General features: G+C 40.9%; 1 protein-coding gene across 2 annotated transcripts; it reads left to right on the top strand.

Moving 5' to 3' along the window:
- The first annotated feature begins 840 nt into the window (after positions 1-840).
- map3k5 (mitogen-activated protein kinase kinase kinase 5) lies at positions 841-20,682 on the top strand. Of its 2 annotated transcripts, XM_085937161.1 has the most exons (31): positions 841-934; positions 1,203-1,742; positions 4,887-5,026; positions 5,321-5,344; positions 6,781-6,974; positions 7,094-7,262; positions 7,607-7,713; positions 7,856-8,026; positions 8,555-8,667; positions 8,737-8,896; positions 9,128-9,278; positions 9,356-9,463; positions 10,164-10,216; positions 11,148-11,243; positions 12,354-12,435; positions 12,522-12,655; positions 13,471-13,598; positions 14,222-14,358; positions 14,449-14,554; positions 15,471-15,628; positions 16,423-16,600; positions 16,793-16,810; positions 16,925-17,102; positions 17,183-17,351; positions 17,436-17,621; positions 18,084-18,189; positions 18,794-19,034; positions 19,121-19,233; positions 19,298-19,422; positions 19,499-19,575; positions 19,690-20,682. In XM_085937161.1, exons 2-31 carry the CDS (start codon positions 1,310-1,312, stop codon positions 19,748-19,750), a joined length of 4,116 nt encoding a protein of 1,371 aa, XP_085793287.1. In that variant the 5' UTR covers positions 841-934; positions 1,203-1,309; the 3' UTR covers positions 19,751-20,682. The 2 variants fall into 2 exon arrangements, with proteins under 2 accessions (XP_085793287.1, XP_085793286.1); XM_085937160.1 differs by having other exon boundaries at positions 897-1,742.
- The last annotated feature ends 42 nt before the right edge of the window (positions 20,683-20,724 follow it).

Below are 20,724 nucleotides of genomic sequence, written 5' to 3'. Positions count from 1 at the left end.
TAAAATTACTGTAAGTGCTGTTGAGACTTGCACATTTCACCACATAAAGTGTAGATTTTTTTTTATCTTCAATATTTCAGTAGCTCTATTTTTTTCTGTGTCGAGAACTGAATGTCATGATGTTTTCAGGCTTGAGTCGTTTTCCTTCAATATATGTAAAAATGTGGTAAAATTGGGTTAACATTTTGTTTTGCAAGGCATTTTTTTAATCATGTACAGACAGCACTTATTCATATACAGTTCTTATTCTTTTGCAATTTGGACATTAGACTGTAATACCATAGTTTAACCACAAGACGTCACCCCTGAAACAGGAATGAAAAGAACTAAGCTAAACAGAACCTGTTAAGCTCATGTTTCAAATATTGTCCACACAAATTGCATCGTTTCATCCAATTTAGTTGCAATAATATACAGTTAAAAGGCGAGAAATATTCTCTGTTCGCTATTTATACATGTTTCTCACTAAATAATTGATTATCTAGCTATAATATATTGCTATAATCTTAAATTTGAATGACACTGGTTAAAAAATAGACACACTTTGGTTAAACTTTCCCAAATTAAATAACTGGTTTGTTTATGTTAATATATTTGTTGCATTATTTAGATCGTTTTTTTATTCTAAATGTTTCCTACCTTTTCCATGATTTACTCTCATATTAATATTGAATATTGATTTTTCTTTTTTGTTTTGGATGTTCGAAATAAAGATATCAATCAATCAATCAATCAATCAAACGGTTGCTTTATCAACATTACTTTCACTTGGCAGTTTTTAGAGATGCGTTGCCATGGCAAACGCTCCAGTTCAGATGTGCCTTTGCTTTCTCGAGTGGTCCCAGTGTCCCCGCCCACATCCGCGATGTTTTCAGTCGTTGCCTCCGCCCACCGTACTGCAAGTAGACGGAACTGAAGATAAACACTGTCACTGGTGGGTGTTGGACTCCTGTTTGGTGTTGCTTGTATGGATCGTGCATTTCATGCACGACTTTAAACGTCGAATCAAGTTGCCTTTCTGCAGCAGCTTTGCACAACTTGGATCTGTCACGAAAGCCCGGGGGCAGTAAGATGGTTGTTTGTCCGCTTCTTCAGTAGTGTTTTTGAAGCAATCGCCGTGACGTGCAGGGTGCAACATTTTCAGCATGACTTTGCCCTGCGGCTAATTGACGCGTTAAACTTACGCGAGACTTGCTGTGCAGGTGTGTGGCGCCACGCGTAAACTGACGTGCGTAACCGCAGGCTGTCTCTCCATGGAGATCCCTCAGCCGCGCTGTTCTTCTCGATCAACGCCATAAGAGACATCGAGATGAATCAAGAGCAGGAGGGCATTTCTTTGCCCGTGCCTTGCCTTGGGTCTTTTCCCGCCAGAGGGGCTGATGTTAATGGGGACAGCACCGGTGCCAACCGCGGAAGTGCTACATCGGGTGTTGCGGTTCCTGCAGCCGGGACTTTCTGGCACGAATCCGTGGTGACAGGATGTCATGGGCACAGCCACACTTCCGGGAGCTGTGCGATGGACGGTGACGGTCTGCTGTCCACGAGCAAGTCGTGCAAAAGCAGACCGGTGAGTGTCGCCTATGTGTTGAACAATGAACCGAACCAACAGAACAATGCCGAGTGCATGGCTTTGCAATGCCTCAAGCAAGCTTGTGAGACAGTTGGTAGCCAACTGGAAACGATCCACTTTGGAAAGCTGGACTTTGGAGAAACCTCAGTGCTAGACATCTTTTACAACGCAGGTAAGGATGCAAGTTTACTCCAGTGATGAATGCATTGAGATGCTTTTATGCGATTTCAACTTGTTTGGTGGAAGGGAAATGTCATTCATCATGACTACTTGGTGCTGGAATACTTTCCATGTCCAGTCATGGGTGTCAAAGATCACACCTTTGCTGCATCACATCTTTTCCTGGAAGATGGACGCCTGCTTGACTGGTTGCTCTGGGCTCAGCAGACAACTTTGCATGCCGCTACTTGCAACCGTCACGTCATGTACAAAAGTTGTTTACTGCCGGTTGAATGCACGTGAATTTCAGCGAGCATCACTAAAGTTTGTCATTTTGCTTCCATGTTTTGCTTTTTCAGGTCTTGTGTAACCTCAAAGGTGTAAATTCCAGAAAAAAAGTCTAATCTCCACAAATTGATCATAGCAGTTTGAGTATTGGGTTTTTGTCTGGTTTTAGAGCACAGGTGACAAATTCAAGACGTGGGGGCCGGATTATTATTATGGTGACATACCCCCGCCTCCCGCCCCGAAAATAAATAAAATAAAATGCAGTTCAATAACAATAAATTTCTAGTCAGTCTACCATTCCAGTAACTACACAGCATTGGCGTCATAGCACTACTTCTCTGGCCAAACAAACACAGTAGGTTCACCTTTTTTTCCCCCCTCCCGTTTGTTTATCTTGTTCTGAACTTCAGTGGAAATGTTTCACAGTTCACACGGGAGTGCCAAAGCATTTTTCCCAGAAATGTTCAGTATCTGCTCGCACACAGTGCCGCCTCTTCCTGCACGTGTGTACAGCGAGTAATGAAAGCTCGGCACAGAAATCCTGCAGCAGGTTCCCGCCCAGACGGCAGCTGACTGTTAATATGGAGAAAAGGTGTTGGTCTCTCAGTATCTGGGTCGTGTCGTGCTGTGGAAAAGAAAAATTTTGGCCGGGGGATTGCAGTATGGGGATGCACAAGAAAGTGAAAGTTGCAAAAGATTCATTGCAGCACATTTCTTTCAGCTTCTGAAATCTCATCAGCTGCCCCCCCTGCTAAATTGTTTATTCTCTCTTGTTGACTCTGCAAGCTCATTTGCACATCAGGTGAGAGAGCATGATATCAGAATTAGGACACTCGGTCAGAAACTCCTCAAAATCTCAATACGCTCTCACCCAGAAGGAACTAACTTTTCACAAATCGGAAGTAAAGTCTGACATCTTTACTGTTTTGTTTTTTTTATTTCACCATCCAATGTAGTTTAACGGGGTATTGTCAGACAAGCTGGACTTGTTGTAAGGCCAGCTTTCACTTACCACAGTTTCAATCCCCTAAGCGCCGCTTAGAAAAGGTCGTGGCAGCTTGCCAACATCTTACAGAAACAGTGTCGAGTGAAACTGCTGAGTCATGATTGTGCACCGATAAGGTGACTGGCATTGGCGACTGGTAGACTGGCCGCATTTCCTGCATGATTTTATTTAGTTTTGTAGATAAGAAGAATGTATCAGGTGTCAGCAAGAACTTTTGATTCCGATTTAAAGGTAGCTGCTTTACTGACAGTCAACGTTTTCAGTACAAGAGGTGATCGCAGTCGAGAGCACCACACCCGTTATTGCAATTCCTGGAAATTTGGCTGAGAACTTCGATGTGACTGTCTGAGGTTCTATTTCCCCCTACAAAGAAAACTCCTTTTTTGAGTGTGGGAAACAATTTCCAACAGAGCACGGAGACAGTAAATCCTCTGTGTATTCAGGGTGGGACCAACTCCAATGCAGTGACTTTCACCTCTTTCTCCAGTAGCCTTCAAATTAAAACCCTCAGCGGCAAATGAGTGACACGGCTGAATCTTTCACAGTGGTTTCCAACAGTCGCCATGGTTACAACATCCTCTGTTCTGGTCCAATGTGCTTAATTATAACATGTACTTTAGTCAAGCAATGCGCTGACAAAATACAGGCCCACACAATCGGCCCACCTGAGTGACTTCTGTAGATGTTTTTTGTTGTTTTTGTAGTTGACGTGCTTTCAGTGGTATAATTACTAGTAGGTTAGGTGCGTAATGTACCCAGAAAATGATCACAGGAATAAAATGTGTTGTTAACCAACACGCAACAATTATCATCCATGCATCTATTTTGATGACCTTAGAAAACCTAATGGTAGCCTGAGACGATTTTTTTTTTTTTTTTTTTTTTTTTTTTTTTTTTTAAACATATTTCCATGATTTATTCACATGGCAGTGAGGAGACTGCGCGTGATCTGGTGCTTTAATAGCTGACAGAGTGCCTCAAGTTACCCCGCTGCCTTCTCTACACAGCTCTCTATTCATACTGCCATGTCGGCTGACACAGTGGCATTCATTCAGATGATTTGTCAGATAATTAAGATATTACAAAGTCATCTGAATACAGAATGTTCAAATTTTATCCTGCTGAGAAGACACAAGCTTTGACTCTTTCGTCAAAGGCATCATAATATTGTGCAAGAAATAATTACTTTTGGAGTTTTATCATGTTGGATATATTAATACTCGGGAATGCAGTGTGTTAAGATGGTAGCCTCCCCCTTTCAAGAAATGCTCCACCTCTTCACCAGCAGTTTAGTTCCTGCTGGTTCACCTGACACTTGATAATATTTACCTGACCTGTTGATGCAGCACATAAGAATTCACTTGGAGAGGAATGTAGTACTGGGCGTATTCATGTTCGTTCACAATATGAAATAAAGGAAAGGAGCCATTGTCTTATTGGAAAGGTTTTGTGTTTTGAAGCCTCTTGGTCCGCGACACCAGAATCGATAGTTAACAAAACCCTGGCAAAAGGCAGTTTCAAGCTATTGTCGCCACTATTTACCAACCCTGACCCCCTTACCCTTGACTAAATGAAGTCCATTTTAGATCACATATTCCCTCTGGGGATTTCCAGACATGTGAAATTAAAGGTCAAACATACTTTCCAAGATTCAATTCCCATAGGAAATGATTGAAAGAGAAACATTTGTTACAGGGTCAAATGGTCCACCGGCATTATAATAAATCACCTTTATTAAGTTTACAATGTGTCAAATAGCATTTGGATGTTTAGACCACAGTGAATATAAAAGTGTAGCTCAATTGATGCCATTTTGTAATAAATCCTAAATTTATCCTGACCGTACCTGCTTGTCTCTATCAGACATCGCCGTAGTGGAGATGACGGACGCTTTTCGCCAGCCGTCACTCTTCTACCACCTGGGAGTCCGAGAGAGCTTCAGCATGGCCAACAACATCATCCTCTACTGTGACACCAATTCCGAGTCGCTCCAGTCTTTGCAGGTAGGCACAAACGTCACACATGCACCCGGAAAAAAATAAAAAGTCGTTTAATCACGCACTCGGATATTAAAGGATATATTTGGGGGTGGCAATAGGATTGTGTTTTGTTCCAGTGTTATTAATTTTATGGAAGCAGATTAATTTTAGAAATATTTTAGAATGGAATTATATGTGGACTTGTTTGTTTTTAGCCTCAAGAGGCCATTGTGTCCTCAAATAAAATCATTTTTTCTAGTCTTACTGTTAAAGAGTTCAATTTGAATGTCTAAATTTGTTTCTTTTGTCATCCATCAGGAAATAATTTGCCAGAAGAACACCGTAAGTCTTCTTTGATTTTTTTTTTTTTTTCAAACCGTCGCACACACATAAGAACATAATACATGTGCAATCAATTTTTCCACCAGAAAAATTAAATTGACTTGTTGAGCAAAATGATTCTCCCCGCCCCCCCCAAATCGTGATTTAAGTGTAAGTGAGGAAGTGAAAGGTCTTTCTGCATAAACACTGACTCATACGCAGCGGGGTGAACTGATAATCACTCAAGTGTAAGCTCTTTTACATGCACTTGCTTTGCTTTTGTTTGAGCCCTTTAGCAGTTTGCATGGAGAACTGGAAGTATTGACTCTTTGGTTTTTGATCATTTATATTCATCTTCCCTTTTTCATTCAGAGACAATATTGAGAAAAATGAAACCACATTGCGTTGCCTTGAGTCCGAGATGCATCATTGCTTTTCAAGTGCTTCACGGCGGGCCACGCCTTCCTTTCACTTCCTTCTTATTCTAATGCCAATGTCAGACAATAGCATATTAAAAACGTCAGGAAAACACACCCACACTCCCTCGCACACTCGTGCTTAACCAAATATTTGACATTCTGTAGGTCCTTGTGTCTTAAGGACAAATAGATGTCCTGCCACTTTATCTTTATTTTTCCTATCTGTAAACACCACATGTGCTTGAATCCTCTTTGTTTATTCAGCAGAGTCAGCCCACAAGCTAGAGAGAAGTTCAAACAAATAGAAGCTACTTCTTCTATGTGGTCAATGTGTCCTTTTGTCTAGACTGAGCGCACTCGCCACATTCTTGTCCAATACCACGGCAGGAAAAAAATAATTATTTTCATCAGGTGAGGAGCAAGAACAGTTCCTAACTGTTGTATATTACTTTTGGAGGAAAGTTGCTCAAGTTGGGGTTGCGGTGACTGACTCAGACATCTCCACCCTGGTCTGCTATACTCCCGACTGTTTAGACTGCACCTTATAAACACTCAATTGTGTGTGGAGGTCTTAGCCCGAGCCTCACCTCATTTCCTTAAAGTGTCCTAAAGTGGGTAATTAGCTCAGACTTCCTCAATGTGGCCCCTTTTCAAAGAGGAGAATGTAATCTTTACCTCTCAGATGGAATGTTAGTTGCAAGTGGAAAAATGAAAGTATTTATTCCATGGAAATCTCTGTTGGACTTGCCATGCCATGGACAAGTCAAGATTGTAGTTGGCCTTTCGCTTGAAAACAGCGCGACTGTAATCAGTGGTATAAGAAATGGTTGGAAATAAATCCAAGTGTAAAAATAATTTTAAAAACACGCCACTTTGGAGTGACCTATATTTTAACATTATAACTTGATTTTTGCAAGTGTAAAAAAAAAGTTAACTCCAGTAACAATGTATTCTAAAAAAAAAAAATACTCAATCATAATCTTATTTTCCTAAGAAAATCATATCTTGGTTAATCTCCTGTTTATCTTGTGCCAATAGACTTGCTCAGCCAACTACACCTTCATCCCGTACATGGTGACGCCGCACAACAAAGTGTACTGCTGCGAGGGCAGTCTAATGAAGGGCCTCACTGAACTGATGCAGCCCAGCTTTGAGATGCTGCTGGGGCCCATTTGCATGCCCCTTCTGGACCGCTTCATCCAGCTACTCAAAGTCTCGCAGGCCAGCTCCCAGTAAGTACCACAAAAAGGCTGCCATGTGTTTCTTTGTTGTTGTTGGCATTGTTATTGACAGTGCTAAAACTGACTGATCCATGTCTTATTGCACCCCCCCTTCCTCCATCTTCTCACAGTCAATATTTTCGTGAAACGATTCTAAGTGAGATTCGTAAAGCTCGGGAACTCTACACCGGACCAGAACTGGCTTCCGAGCTGGCCCGAATACAGCAGCGGCTGGACAATGTTGAGTGTCTCTCGGTGGACATTGTCATAAATCTGCTACTGACATACAGAGACATTCAGGTAATTGTCTTTTTTTTTTTTTTTTTTAAATGCAGCAGGGTCCAATTGTGAGCACCATCTGCATCTTGTTTTTTTCTTTTCATTTTTTACCTTGATGTCTCGGCAATGTCATTTACCGACCAGCTCCTTACGCTCTGCGCTCAGTCTCATGAATCATTCACGGTAACTGCGAGCAGTGAGGTTGCACTGAATTATTAAGCACACTTTGGGTATAGTCAACTTCAGACTAACAAAAACGTGCTAAGTGTTGCACAAAGTGTTGCTGAGAGTAAGACAGATGATATCTATATTGTCCTCGGATGTCAAGTGGCTCATAATGATTGTGTCATTTATTTGTTGTGTAGGACTATGAGTCGGTCGTGAAGCTGGTGGAGGCCTTGGGGAAGCTGCCGACCTTTGACCTTGTGGCACATCCACATGTGAAGTTCCACTATGCCTTTGCACTGAATAGGTGAGTTAGCATATGGACAAACAACCCAATTAATGCCTCTTAATTGACATTTTTTCACTTTTTTTGCTATCCTGTTGTATTTTAATGTAGAAAAAAAATTATATTATGCTTATGTGCTTTTGTCTTGTGTTTTTGCTAACAGGAGGAATCAGCCAGGAGACAGACAGAAGGCCCTAGACATCATGCTGCCCTTGGTGGAGACCGAGGAGCAGGTGGCCTCGGACATCTACTGCCTGGTAGGGCGGATCTACAAGGACATGTTCCTAGAATCGCATTTCACAGACACTCAGAGCCGAGACAGCGGCACACGCTGGTGAGTGAGACGGCAAGACGACACAACTAAAATAGTCGTTTATTTAATGCGTGTAAGTTCTGGTTTTATATTTGCTTATTAGTTACACTGCATTATAGTGGTGCAAGATTTTATTTGGAATAAATCGATATTTTGTACAAGCTGATGTGAGCTAACTCTGCAGTAGAACGACGGAAAGAAACAACATGAAATTGTTGATGGCTGTCGAGTGGGAATTGCTTTCATATTGGTTCAGGTATTACAGTTAGTCCCATCTGGCTGTTATTGGCCTGTCACTACACGGCAGCGCTTCCTAATAACCTTCATACCCTCCGATGAGCATATTACTCATGAAATGAATGCTGTTGTCGTTTTGGGGCCTCAACTCAATATGACTCTAATTGCCATTTTTCGAACAAAGTGTTTCACAAAGCTCCAGGAGCCATGTAAAGTCATCTGTTATTTCAAAGAAAACATGCTGAGGAATTTAGACGATGCATATCTTGGAATAAGTGTGTTTATTAAAGTTATTTGTCCTCATCTATCAAGGTTTAAAATGGGTTTTGAGTCGGAGCCAACATTACACTCTGGGATCAACTACGCTGTTCTGCTCTTGGCGGCTGGACACCAGTTTGAGACTTCTTTTGAGCTTCGCAAAGTTGGTGAGTAGACATTTTATGATTGTGTGATTTCAGTCTTGCTAACATAATTTGGACATCATCTTGTTGCAGGGGTGAAGTTGAGCAGCCTGCTTGGTAAAAAGGGCAGCTTGGATAAGTTGCAGAGTTATTGGGATGTGGGTTTCTTTTTGGGGGCCAGCATCCTGGCCTGCGACAACACCAGGGTCATCCAGGCCTCTGAGAAGCTCTTCAAACTCAAAGCGCCTATCTGGTGAGAAGACACATACTGCAAGACCAAAAAAAAAAAATACACACTTTTGGGCTTCGACCATCGCAGGTGTCTGTGATCTGAAATGTGCTCCATTTTTGGTTCCGAGAGCTTAGTTGCCATCTGTGTGCGAGTATGTGACTTATTTAAGCATGGAGAAAATATCACAATAGGCTTGAATCATTGTGTGAACAGAAGTCTTTAGCTCTCTATATATGTATACATTGATTTCAGGTATCTTCGTTCCTTGGTGGAGACCATATTGATCTATCAGCAGTTCAAGAAGCCCCAAGAACAACCAGCCCCCAAACTGGAATTAATGGACTTCTGGATGGACTTTCTTGTCGAGGCGACCAAAAAAGATGTTTCCTCTGTACGATTTCCTGTAAGTGCAGCCAGGCGGAAACCACCTTGCAAAACTAACGATGTCATATATAAAAGTGGTTTGTATTCTTTGGTCAGGTGTTGATATTGGAGCCGACTAAAGTCTACCAACCTTCATATTTGTCCATAAACAAAGACGTGGATGACAACACGGTGTCCATCTGGCACGTCACTCCTGACGACAAGGTCTGGTTGATTATTTAAATCGGGTGTCAAACTTATTTTTGTCACGGGCCACATCATAGTCATAGTTTTTTTTCAGTGGGGCATTATGACCATCAACGGCTTATATTATATACAGTATCGGCCACGCAACAAACTGATGAACTAGTTTTGAAATCAGAGGCAACTAAAAACTTCAAATATTTGAAAAAGATGAATGGTACTAATAATTTCCAGCATTTTAAAAAAGTGACGACAATTTGTAATTTTAGTATTGACACATGAAGTCTTTGCAGGCCACAAAAAATTATGTAGTGGGCCGTATCTAGTCCCCGGGCCTTGAGTTTGACACCTATGATTTAAACCATCGCTATATGTATGGTTTGTTTCTCTTAGAGTGTCTCATAGAAGCAACTTCTCATATTTCAATACTTTATTGCTTAGTTGCACCACAGAGACATCCCACATCAGCTCTCCCTCACCTCATTTTGCTTACCCTCATTATATCCATTTCCTGAAGCTAATGAAATAAAATAACCGCTAATGTGTTTCATTAACGAAAGATCGATCGACCCATTTTTGGATAATGCCAACGGTGTTCAACTACTCTAATGCAGCTTTCAGCAAATTGTATTCCACATGGGACACTGTGATTTATTCACAGCGGGAAACTGCGCTGATGTTTTAATCGGTGCATCATTACCGTGTATGATATGTTCTGCAGAATAAGGGGATTCACGAGTGGAACTTCAGCGCCACATCTGTGCGAGGTGTCAGGTCAGTGTTACAATTGTAGGCTTTTGTTCAAAACTCCACATTATCGATCTTACACAACCTTATTTACTACTTACCGTATTTTCCGGACTATAAGGCGCACCTAAGATTTTCTCAAAAGCCGATAGTGCGCCTTATAGTCCGGTGCGCCTTATATGTGGACAACATTCCTAAATTTAAACAGGCCCGAAGTATTGTGTCATGAAATCAATCATAAGTGGCCCGCTGAAGACTATGGATCATTATTTTGTGATTATAAAGTAATTTTTTGCATCTGAAGTTGAAATAAAAGTGCTAAAATGGAGAATGATTTGATTTGGATTAAAAATCTGACATGGTGCATTAATGGTGTGCCATATAGTCCGGTGCGCCTTATATAAGAACAAAGTTTTAAAATGGGCCATTCATTGAAGATGCGCCTTATAGTCCGGTGCGCCCTATAGTCCGAAAAATACGGTAATTAGAGTGTGCGGATGTACCTAAATATATCGACCACGATTACACATGTATCATACATATGTACTATGTCGGCTACATGACTGCAAGAAACATTCGGTTTAATTCCCAGGCACAGATGTGCACATTGCACTTATGTCCCCCTTTCATACTGCGGTCTGCTTTGGTGAGGTAATAAGTTCCCAGCGTCTCGCTTTTCCACCATTCTCAGAGGAATTCCATTTTTGTACTGAAAAGTGCAGAGCTCACATGTTGCTAGGGAACGACTCCTTGTCAGAGCCCACTCAGCCTGTAGGAAGCCAGTGAGACACAATAGCAAGCTATCCAAACACATGTAATGTGCATTTAGTTTTGTCTGGATGGGTACCGGGAGTCTCTTTACATCTGCAAGGCACAAACAGGCTGATGGATGATGTCATTGACTTACCACGTGACTCATATCTGCTCTCATGGTAATATGTTGACTGTCTCTCCTCAGCATCTCCAAGTTTGATGAGCGTAGTGCTTTCCTCTACGTTCTCCACAATGCGGAGGACTTTCAGATTTATTTCTGTACGGAGATGCACTGTAAAAGGTTGGTGGTAGGATTTCTAGAACACACATAAACAAAAACTATATATTCAATAAAGCATTTTTTCATTGCATGAAGTTAATGGCAATTTTCTAGTTTTCTAATTTCTACTTCCTCATTGTCAAGTAACTAAAATAGGGCACCCGATACCTGTCACACATCGATACTTTGAAATAAGGCTGGTATCTTTAACTATACCTGATATTGGTAAAACGTGAAAATTAATTTTCTAAAATGATGCAATATTGTGGCCAATATAGCAGAGGTGCTGTGTACAATCAAATTGTCTTGCTCATGTAATAACAATCTCCACTTGAGGCACTCATGTCAGCTCAGCCCTCAGGTGCTACATTTCACACAGCCGACACACCTTGCTTCATTTTGCTGCTGAACACCGAAGCACTGAGCGTTCAGACATTTCCGAGCACCGTGATGTGGCCCGTGAACATCAATGAGTCACGCCTGCTGTTGTCATGGCGCTCTCCTTTGAATAATAGAGCGTAAAGAAGTGATTGTGTGACAGCAACGTGGTTAGAAGGAAGGTGGAGATAGCAAACTGTGTTGACCCGTGCATATGTATGTGTGTGTGGCATGTGGGCCGGCATGCACACGTGCAGCACCTACATGCAGACCTAGCTATATGACAATGTGCTAAATCCCAGGTTGTGTATGGTGAGGGTGTTAAGTCTTGTGTGGGAGGTGTGCTTGTAAACATACTTTAACACCGTCTGGATAAAAACATCAGCCAAATTACTCATATGTTCAAAATTAAAATGAAACAAAAGTGGAAAACCTTTATTGTCAACATTAATTAAAAAAAGATGATGATGCTACAAAGGCACTACGTTTTATATATATTTTTTAAATATTTATTTTTTATTTTTTTAAATCTGGGAAAATGCAGTCTATACACAGTATAGCAGCAGTATAAATTTAATTTCTTCTTTAGTGATAATAAAATGAAAACAATGACAACAGTCAGACAAAATGGCTCACTAGCTTATGTGATATTAAAAAACTCAATCAAGACAAACAAAACTAATACACCCAGATAAACACACATTTTAGTTTGCAGTAACTAATGTTTGGACTAAGCAGGCATGTCTTTGTCAGGTTCTGCGATTTGGTCAACAGCATCACCGAAGAGGCGTGGAGAGGTCCAGATGAAGGAGATTGTGATACTGACGCCTTGGAGGTGAAAAAGAGCATGTGTTTATTGCTGTTTCGAAATAATAAGCCAATATTTTTTTACTCATCTGATGTATAAATTTATCTGTGCAGTACGACTACGAGTATGACGAACACGGTGAGAGGGTAGTTCTGGGTAAAGGCACATTTGGAGTTGTGTACGCAGGTCGAGACCTCAGCAACCAGGTCCGGCTAGCCATCAAGGAGATACCAGAGAGAGACAGTAGGTGAGACATTCCCGCCACGGACCAGTCTTTTCTTATTTAGCTCTATTACCGCTTATAGTCATTTGGAAGTTTCCCTCTGAAGTGAAAGTGTGAAGCCCAGATCAAGAAAATGTGTCTGGTGCTTTGTGGCTTAGATTGAGCTAACATGAGAGACTGCTTTGAGCAAAGACTTGCAGCAGGCAAGCTCCCAGATTGAGCGATGGCATTGGCATACTGATACCCTCACCATATGTCTTGGCAGCACAAAGTAATGAGAATGTGGCTGAATAATTCAGAAAGGGTGCAACCTGACAGACTTGGTGTGTTGTTAAAAAAAAAAGCTGCCATGTTCACTTTTTGTTTTTAGCTTGTTTACATGTTATCTTAAAAATGAAGATTACCATATTTTCCGAATTATAAGGCGCACCTAAAAACCTAAATTTTTCTCAAAAGCCGACAGTGCGCCTTATATATGGACCACATTCCTAAATTTAAACTGGCCCGAAGCATTGTGTCATGAAATCAATCATAAGTGGCCCGCTGAAGACTATGAATCATGAATCAAAAAGACTAAGGATCATTATTTTGTGATTATAAAGTAATTTGTTGCATCTGAAGTTGAAATAAAAAAATAAAATGGAGAAGGATTTGATTTAGATTAAAAATCTGACATGATGCATTAATGGTGCGCCTTATAGTCCGGTGTGCCTTATATAAGGACCAAGTTTTAAAATGGGCCATTAATTGAAGGTGCGCCTTATAGTCCGGAAAGTATGGTATTTAAAAGCTAATATGTCAACATTATGTCACCTGAATTATTTTTTTCTTGTTTCCAGGTACTCACAACCTCTCCACGAAGAGATTGCCCTTCACAAGCACCTTAAGCACAAGAATATTGTCCAGTATCTCGGCTCCATCAGTGAGAACGGCTTCATCAAGATCTTTATGGAGCAAGTGCCAGGAGGTAACAAGGCATTTGACACCATCATAGTGTTTGCACTGGTAATGATGATCATCATAATAATTGTACAGTGGTCCCAAATTGCTGTATAAACATAACCGAGTGATGTATTTGTGTTTTTTAAGATCTGCTCTGTCAGCTAAAAATTTTATATAAAGGAATATGGTAGTCATTTAGTCTGTCCGTTACAACTTTAGTAGTCAGCCAACAAAAGCAAAATCACGTTTTTCCATTAGATTCTCATAGTCTTTACAAACAAACCAGCTGTAGAATAAATGTTCCACACCTTATGATTTCATTATTTATTTTGGGAAGATATAGATGAGGTGTTTTTATTGGCTCCCTGATCCCACAACAGCTGTGTTTAGCCATTGTGGCAAATTGGCAGTAATAAAGTTTGTTGGCAAGATGATCAAGGTGCATTTGTTGATTTTTGCTTTTGACTTTTACGAGTCAACACCTTCAAAAATATTCTCAACTATTGCTTCAAAGTCTTTTATTTTATGTGCAAACGGACCCCCCTATCCCCCAAAAAAGTGCAATTTTTTTCACGACGACTCTGAACCATGCTGCTAAACTCAGGTTAAAAAGAATAGACTCATTCTTCTTGCATCTGCTGTGCCTAGGGAGTCTTTCTGCCCTGCTCCGATCCAAATGGGGCCCCTTGAAAAACAACGAGCCCACTATAGGCTTCTACACACGGCAGATCCTGGAGGGCCTCAAATACTTGCATGACAATCAAATTGCACATCGGGATATCAAGGTCATAGATTATTTGCAATACATCCACAGTTTATTGTATCTCACTAGACTGGGATTTATTCTTCTCACCGTGTGTGTTTGAAATCCTCAGGGTGATAACGTGCTAATCAACACCTACAGCGGCGTGCTAAAGATATCCGATTTTGGCACATCGAAGCGCTTGGCTGGGATTAACCCTTGCACTGAGACATTCACAGGTAAGCACGGACTCATTGTGACCTCTCCGTAATCCTAATTTAAAACATGATCATTAAATATTGAGCAGGATTATGCAAAACTGTTTGGTAGCTTTTTTTTGTGTAAAAAAAAATGAAGCATATTAATAATTATCCTGATGCACAATAAACCTTAATGGACCCTGACGTGAGTAAAGGAAAAGGGACTTTACCTTGAAATGGGGCAGAGGTTGTTTCGGAAACAGGCCGGTCCCTTTTTTTTAGGTGACGTCTGCTTTAAACGAGCCGCCGCCTGTTTCTAGCACAGGGTGTACTCCTCAGAGCAGTAAATAGTCAGTAAGCTATTATTAGCGCTTCATTGTGCTTCGTTCAATGACCATGTTATTTCTGGAAGTAACCGTTCTTGCTGTAGGCTTCAATAAAAGCCCCTTTCAAGCTTATTATAACAGTTTACAAGAACATGCGCCAACTCCCCATGATGTCATTTAGAGGGAACCCAAACAAAAAACTCAAAAGTATCTTTTGGCTGCAAAAAAAAAAAAAAAACATGATGTTATTTTCTATGAGGGAATGTTTTCCAGTGTTTTTTTTTTTTTTTAAAGAATATTTAAAAATAATAATAAAAAATAATAGCTACAATTCTGATGGTGCCATACTGACTGGCAGTAAGAATAGCACCTTTACCAAGGTGGTCTTGTGGTTAGCATGTCTGCCTTACAGTTCTGAGGTTTGGATCTCGGGTCTCGGCTCCAGTCTCCCACATTCCTAAAACATGGCAACCAGTCTAATGTCTTACCCAAATCTTCTGGCATATTCTCCAACACATGAGCGCAAGCCCTATAGAAAATGGCTAGATGGATGGGTACCATGGCAACCGCATCTGAATCTTTCAACTCGTAATATGCTACTTTAATGGCCATTTTATTATTATTTTTAGGTACACTACAATATATGGCTCCGGAGATTATAGACAAAGGTCCTCGTGGCTACAGCAAGCCAGCAGACATCTGGTCTCTGGGCTGTACTATTATCGAGATGGCTACCGGGAAACCTCCTTTCTATGAACTCGGGGAACCACAGGCTGCTATGTTTAAGGTAAGAGGCAACAACAGTATTTGACTCACAAGGTTTTGTATACAAACAAAGGACAAGCTGATACATGTTGAGACTATTTCTTAAACATACAGTAGGCAGCCATCACAAAGAATGTAGTTCAACTTCACTTTTTTTAACCTACAGTAAGATACCACCGCTGGATTTGCAAAATACAAATTTGCCGTTATGAGGTGTTGGTTAAACAAACACACATGACGCGACAATGTTTTCCACTCCCCGTCTTTTTTTGGAAACACTGACGTTAATGAGCCGCTTGCCAATTGTACGAATTGTTATTCCAGTGCCAACATTGAGGACAGCACAGTGTAGTTCTTTAAAACTCGTCTGGAACGCATTATAGCACAGCCATCTGAGATTGAATCATGGAATATTCCATACGTGGATTTGGCTTGGAATTCTAAAGCTAAATGGCTCATGAAGTAAACAAGAAGATTCCATAGTCTGCTAAGGGGAAATTCCATGTCGAATGTGAAATATGCTCGGATTTTATTAAATCTTGTCAAAGGTAGAATAAGTCACCAAAAAAATAAATTCTTGTTGCGGTATTTCTTCTCTCATCCCTGTGGAATGTCTTACTGCTAATCACAGGTCAAGATTCCTCAACAGCAACGACAAGACATTTGAACACACGTGTTGCCAAGAAAATCTCGTGCTTGAACTTTCACTGTTATTTATCAGCCACATAGCCACGTTTCACTCTGTGTTCATGACACTAGGCAAATACTTTGCCATGAAGGGATTGACCCTCTCAGGCTTTGTGTGTTTGTCTGTAGGTCGGCATGTTTAAGATCCACCCGGAGATCCCAGAGTCCATGTCATCGGAGGCAAAGGCCTTTATCGTGCGTTGCTTCGAGCCTGACCCGGACCGCAGAGCCACCGCCTTCGACCTGCTCACAGATGAGTTCCTCACCGTCACCAGCCGTAAGAAAAGGAGTAAAAGTAGCTTTGCTGGTGAGTATATTTTTCACAGTTTATTTATTGAACTCCACACACATAATAATCCCCACAAACAAAATGAATCACATGATGTTGAGATTAGTACAAGAAGATTTAGAGCTTTTGCCTTTGTGAACACATGAAAATATTTTACACAAATCAAGTACTCCTTTCCGCTGACATGTATTTTGTTCATTTCTTCTACAGCTCTTTCACCAGGTACAGGTGAGTGGCTCACTTTTTTGAATCATGTTCTTTTTTTGGTCCAAAACAGAAAATAATTGTAGTTGCTTGCACGTGTGTGATGCTGCACGTGGCTCTCGACTCTTTTATTTGCAGAATATCTGCGCAGCATTTCCCTGCCAGTGCCCGTAGTGGTCGAGGACACCAGCAGCAGCAGCGATTATGGGTCCGTCTCCCCTGACAACGACCTCAACACCAACCCCTTCATCTTTAAGCCCAGCGTCAAGTGCTACAGCGAGCGAGATGTCAAGGGGCCCCGATCGCTCTTCCTCAGGTATGATGAGTCAACCCACATTGTTGTTGCTGGCTATTATATATCAAAATACATAACTATCAATTTGTTTGCTCTTTCAGCATTCCAGTTGAGAATTTCGAGGACCATAGTGCCCCTCCATCTCCTGAAGAGAAGGATTCAGGCTTCTTTATGCTAAGGAAAGACAGCGAGAGGCGAGCCACCTTGCACCGGATCCTGACCGAGGACCAGGACAAGGTGGTGGCCAACCTAATGGAAGCCCTTTCACAGGTTAGTTATAAAATTAGATGCATGCTCGTAAAATAATACTGATGACTAAGTCACACTGCTCCGGATGTTTCATTGAACCTGCAGGGATCAGAGGAAATGAAAATGAAACCTCAGCACATTTCCACCCTGGTGGTCAGCCTGGCTGACTTTGTCCGAGTGGCTGACAGGAAAATCATCGCCCGCACGCTGTCTCAACTCAAGCTGGAGCTTGACTTTGACAGCACGGCCATAAGTCAGCTCCAGGTCGTACTCTTTGGCTTTCAGGATGCTGTAAGTAGCAGAAACATGATGAGAGGAATTATATCAAGGACTCCATTTTAATTGTTGTCATTTTACATGAGCAGACTTTCATGTTTCAGCCTTGAAGTCAGACCAGAATAATGATTAAAAACTCTTTAAGGGCGGCAATAAAAAGGGTAATCTGTCAAAAATAATGATGCCACATCTAAGAAAAGGTCTTTCTGCTTTGCCTCTTATAAATGCTGTACTGCCTGATGGATCACTTTTAGTGTCTTTAATAAATTATAGAAGAATGTCAAAGTGGCCCTTGCAGCCTACTTTAGTTTCTTTTTACAAAGAAAAATGATAGGACATCACTATTATGAAGATTCAGCATTGCATAAGCCTGTAATACTGTAATGTTGGTGCTCTAATGCCCCCTGTTGGTTGAAAGAAAAAAATGACAGCAGAAAGAAGACTGGTAGCTTATTACTGAACTTTTGATGTTTTTAGGTGAACAAAGTCTTGCGAAACCACAACATCAAGCCGCACTGGATGTTTGCCCTGGACAACATCATCCGAAAAGCAGTGCAGACCGCCATCACCATCTTGGTGCCAGGTAACGACATTGCTGTCTAACAATTAATTTGTCCTATTAGGCCTGACCTGCCTCATTTTATAGAAGATCTGGAGTCAGTTTGACTTAGGAGACTCGTCACAATCAAAACTACGATTGAACCGGTTTAACTGGTTCGTTTTTTTCTTCAAGCTCCCTTTCTTCTGTGCTGTGCCTCGACTTGCAGGGAAGAGCAGTTTTTCTGCCGAGGTTTACATAATAGTCTGCAAAAGCAGCGTGAAACCACCTGAATGTCCTCACATTTTGGTTCGAGCAGCACATTCAGTCTGTTGAATTGAAGCAATTCTTCAGCGCTTCCTCTGTCTCAATAGGAGGCTTGAGTTCAAAACTTGACAAAAGTATCGGGAACTCGTGGAGGCTGCCGATACCAGTCATCGATACATTAGCAAAAAATGTTTGGCGCATCGGCATCTACATCAGAGAGAAAGGTCATTGGGTGAAATGAAATGTATGTATTTCAAAAGTATCAGTTATTGATATCAGTGAGTACTCAAAGTATAAATACTCGCACTAGTATCAGTCTGGAAAAAAAGTGCTGTGGAACATTCCTACTAAAATATTGTAAATTGTGTACGTTTGTGTTCAGAGCTGAGGCCTCACTTCAGCTTGGCCTCAGAGAGTGACGCGCCTGACCACGAGGACGTCGATGACGAGGAAACTGAGAGAAACCCGGCGCACCAAAGACGCCCGGCGCAGGTCTCCAGTCAAGATGAAACGGTGGTTACTTCGGGGGTCAGTACACTCAACTCTACTGTCTCCCACGAATCCCGTAACGCACAACATTCCGTGAACATGGAGCTAGGCAGGATGAAGCTGGAGACCAACAGGTTACAATCTGCTGTGGTTCTAAACATCAACGTGATAGTTTTTTTGTTATGCATCCTGATGTTTCCTCTTAATTGTGTGATGTCAGGTTGCTGGAACAGCTCCTGGAGAAGGAGAGAGAATATCAGGCCATCCTTCAACAAGTTCTGGAGGAACGAGAGCATGAGATCAAACTATTGCGACTGCGATCTCACACTACAGGTAAACAAGTCTTCTGTCACGTCGTATAAATAAAATGGATTCATAGAAAAACTTTAATCTCCAGCAAACATCTCCACGCCGACATGTGGTCCAGAAACGCGTATGGATCAACCTGCCAAAAAATGTGAAGAGAAAGAGCTGAGCAGCTGGCTGAGGCTTTATGGTGCAGACCAGGACTCCATAGATGTGGTGTGGATCAAATTTTGCCTTTATGAAATTTGAATCTCATGCTTTTGTTGTAGCTTCATGATGTTTTGTGCTTTAGATCCTCGGTGAGGAATACACACTGAATGACATCCTCCACAATGTCACAAGAGAAGATCTGAAGAGTCTCAGACTAAGGTAGGGCACCAGTTTATACATCCATCCATTTTCCTACAACAAGTGCTACTAATATTATCCTAGCTAATTTCTGTACACTAAAAATCTTCGTCTATGTCTTTTTGTCTTGTGCAGAGGCGGAATCTTGTGTAAACTTTGGAAGGCCATCATAGACCACAGACACAAGCCCATCTGAGGCCTTAAGTGGCGGCAACCACTCTGAGAAGCCAGCACACCTCAGTATTCTCCTCAATACCTCAGTATTTATTTTTAGAACAAGAGTCTGTGTTTGCAGCTTTCCAACCTCGCTATACCCTTTTTTTCTTGGTCGGGTGCTGTGATCGTTTTGAAAATGTCATTTTGTCAAGTGCCACTTATAGCGTTGACCCGCCTTACGGACATGACAGGCATGTTACAACAACGTGGGAGTTTTATTTTAAACCTACAACAATTGTTCTTGTCTTCACGTGACGAAACGTTTACATATCTAGTGACTGACTGTTTGTAAATTAAGCCTGAGATACAAAAATACCACATGAAAAGATTTCAGATTTGCTTATCTACAGTTATATTGTTTCACTGTGGGTGCAGCATCCATTCTATTTTGTTTATTATTTTTTTATCATTTAATTGTTTTGCAAATGTGAAGGATGTAAAGGCATGCCTTTTATTTGTTTTTCTTTTATTGAGACTAATTTAAATGGCATTTATTCACATTTCACAAATATGTAAATATGGAATAGCTAATATGTGAACATGCATAAATGTACTAGATATAACTTGTAAAGTTTTTCCACGTGGATTGGACCGTCTATACTTGTCTATAATTGTTGGATTTTCTAATGTGATAAATTATGGCGATACTAATTACAGCTAAATACCGTGTCTGATCTGCTCACTCTTTCTTTAGTTTTTTTTTGTTTTTTCTTTTATTTTTCGCCTTACTTGAGATGTTATCATTCAATCTGCAGTTTCTTAGAAGGAACTTGTGAAAGGAAAACAAATTTTAAATCTGCATACTGCTGACCTATATTTTAAATTTGTCAGAAACAATTGTGTCCATGTTGTTTCATATTTAACATAACGCAAGATGTGTTGTATTGTTAAAATAAAACTTTTCATTACGTATACGTTGCATATTATGTAGTGATGTACAGTTGTCACCATGAC

This window comes from Syngnathus leptorhynchus, chromosome 18 (assembly GCF_054491065.1).
Source record: "Syngnathus leptorhynchus isolate UIUO chromosome 18, UIUO_Slep, whole genome shotgun sequence".
NCBI classification, from domain to species: domain Eukaryota; kingdom Metazoa; phylum Chordata; class Actinopteri; order Syngnathiformes; family Syngnathidae; genus Syngnathus; species Syngnathus leptorhynchus.
The sequence above is the reverse complement of the archived record's forward strand: the minus strand, read 5'-3'. Positions and strand labels throughout refer to the sequence as shown.

What these genes read in the sequence shown, in the direction of transcription:
- map3k5 (XM_085937161.1), top strand. Translation starts at nt 1,310, where the DNA reads ATGAATCAAGAGCAGGAGGGCATTTCTTTGCCCGTGCCTTGCCTTGGG. An exon ending in TAATGGAAGCCCTTTCACAG is followed by an intron (nt 17,352 to 17,435) that starts GTTAGTTATAAA and finishes TTGAACCTGCAG; the next exon opens with GGATCAGAGGAAATGAAAAT. An exon ending in CATCACCATCTTGGTGCCAG is followed by an intron (nt 18,190 to 18,793) that starts GTAACGACATTG and finishes GTTTGTGTTCAG; the next exon opens with AGCTGAGGCCTCACTTCAGC.